This window comes from Penaeus japonicus, unplaced genomic scaffold (assembly GCF_977035675.1).
Source record: "Penaeus japonicus unplaced genomic scaffold, GWHDUDI00000001_assembly GWHDUDI00000039, whole genome shotgun sequence".
NCBI lineage: Eukaryota > Metazoa > Arthropoda > Malacostraca > Decapoda > Penaeidae > Penaeus > Penaeus japonicus.
In genome coordinates this window covers 4,808,207-4,810,706 of record NW_028234441.1, presented here as the reverse complement: position 1 = coordinate 4,810,706, position 2,500 = coordinate 4,808,207, and the positions used below count along the sequence as shown (strand labels likewise).

Below are 2,500 nucleotides of genomic sequence, written 5' to 3'. Positions count from 1 at the left end.
GCAATAATGATGATGATGATGATGACAATGTCTATAGAAAGATGACGATAAAAATCATGATGATGATAATAGTGATAACAAAAGTGAAAATAACAATAACAATGTTCATGAGAAATAATAAAGATGACAATAATAATGATAACAATAATGATAATCATAATTGTAACGATGGTGACAATGAAATTATTGATACTAATGCTACTGCTATTGCTGCTATTACTACTATTACTACATTCATTACTAGTAATGATGAAAATAACAGCTGATAATAAAATAAAAATAATGATACAACAATAGCGACAACAACAATCATATGATTAAATCATAATAATGATAACAACGAAGATAGAATTATATCAGTGATGATACAAACGATACAAACAAAAATGAAAGTAACAATGATGATAATGATAACAATAACAATGATTATAACAATAATAATAATGATGAAAATAATAATGACAATAATAACAGCAATCCCAATGACATCAACAACAATAATGAGGATAATGATAATAATTGTAATAATAGTAACAAATATAACGATAATAACAATGATGATAAAAGTAATGATAATGATAATTACAATGATAATGACAATGATAATGATAATTATGATAATAATAGCTATGCTGATAGTCATGAATATAAAGAAAAAATAATAATGATAATAATAATGATGATGATAATAATAATGATAATAATGATAATTATAACATTAATAGAAATAATAACAACGATAAAGAATGACAAAAATGATAATGATAATGATAATGATAATGATGATGATGATGATGAGGAGGAGGAGGATTAGCAATAATAATAAGAGTAATAAATTTTGTAATAACAATAATGACATAAATGATAATGATAGTAACAATAATAATAATAATGAAAGTGATAATAACAATGACAATTTTTGTACTACTAAAAGTAGCGATAGCCATAACAATCACAGTTGCAATAATATGATCACATTCACTTGAGCGACGTTGCAGCGACAGTCATGCTGACGACACTGACTATGATGCTGTCATGACACAAGGGGTGAATGGCTTCTCTCTGGCGGGTCTGATTCAGGAGTTTGCAGACGGATTATACATTCAGTTCTTTGGTGTTTGACTGAGTGTGTGAATGAGGATTTTTTTTTTTTTGTCTCTCTCTCTATTTTTTATTCTCTCTCTCTCTCTCTCTCTTTCTCTCTGTCTATCCATTTATCTCTCTCTCTCTCTCTCTCTCTCTCCCTCTGTCTCTCTTTCTCTCTCTCTCTCTCTCTCTCTCCCTCTCTGTCTATCTATTTATCTCTCTCTCTATCTCTCTCTGTATATCTCTCTATCTTTTTACCCGAGATGTTTTTGCTACTCTCACTTTTTAAGAACTCTACTGTCTTGTCCTTTTTCTCTCGTTGACGAAAGTTAAGAATGGCAGATGAAGAAAAAAAAAAAAAAAAAAAAAAAAATACACAACTACCCTCATCGCTAATTTTAAAGACAATCTTGTTTTGTAAAACTTTCTCTTCATTTCTGCTTCAAATAACAATTTAAGACTGACCTCATAAATTGCTTCTTGAATTGTTTTTATATGTGCTTTAGATTATACTTGAAGCCATCCGACACTTGTCACACATGTATGTCTAATTCAAACATAGATCGACAAATAATAGAAAAGGAATTGGGACAAACGAACATAAACCTCATAAAAAAGGAAAATGCGAAAGTCCGGGACGATTAGAATTGTCAAAAATAAAGGAAAAAAGAAAAAAACAACTGAAACAGAACACGCAACACAAAATCAGTCGGACCGCTAATACTTTTGGACAAAACATTAAACTCTGGAGGACAACGGTCTCAGCAGAATGAAAATCCTGTGGTTATCTTAACTGAAATGCACACAATTCTATTGATACCAAGAAGAATGACCTAAATTGAAATGTCAGATTCTGATGGTAATATCTGCCGAATGTCACATGACACGCTGTCGCTATAGTGTGAAAATGCTAGTAACAATGCATGGTTTACTCACCCTTATCGTCCTCATGTGCTCCTTCTTCGCCGCCTTGGTCTGGCCGCAGAACTTCTTGAAGAACCAGTGGAAGAGGTAATAGACGCTCTTGGGCGCAGGGATGATGTTGAAGGGCGGGGGCGTCGTGCCGCCCTCCTCGAAATAGCTTATCCACAGTTTGCTGCGAGCGAACTTCCATTCCGTGTCCGCCCGCTCCTGGCAGTGGGTGACCGGGGTTAGAGAGCGTCGAGGCGGCCGCCGACGGAGGGTTAGGAGGAAGGAGGAGGAGGAGAGGGGTTAGGGGGGGCTGTCGTTAAAAAGAGGTGGTCATGCTCATGCAACGTTAAGTTCTTTATGGGGCGGGGGAGGGGAGAGGAGAGAAGTAAAGACACATATAAGAAATCTCAATCTTAAAAGTAAATTCTCCATGATGTCATAACTCAGAGTTCCTTTTGTCGCTTCTTTTTATGGTGTAAGAAGTGGCTGCTAATCTACACAA

The 2,500-nt window shown here is 34.4% G+C and overlaps 1 protein-coding gene across 1 annotated transcript in view; it reads right to left on the bottom strand.

Annotated features, from left to right (window-relative positions):
• The window catches only part of LOC122256307 (transient receptor potential-gamma protein), a gene marked incomplete in the record, with an annotated part of 481,956 nt that overhangs the window by 25,050 nt on the left and 454,406 nt on the right, over positions 1-2,500 (bottom strand). The window contains 1 exon segment of the mRNA XM_086533518.1: positions 2,023-2,217. Within this exon segment, the coding sequence (XP_086389644.1) occupies positions 2,023-2,217 (195 nt within the window).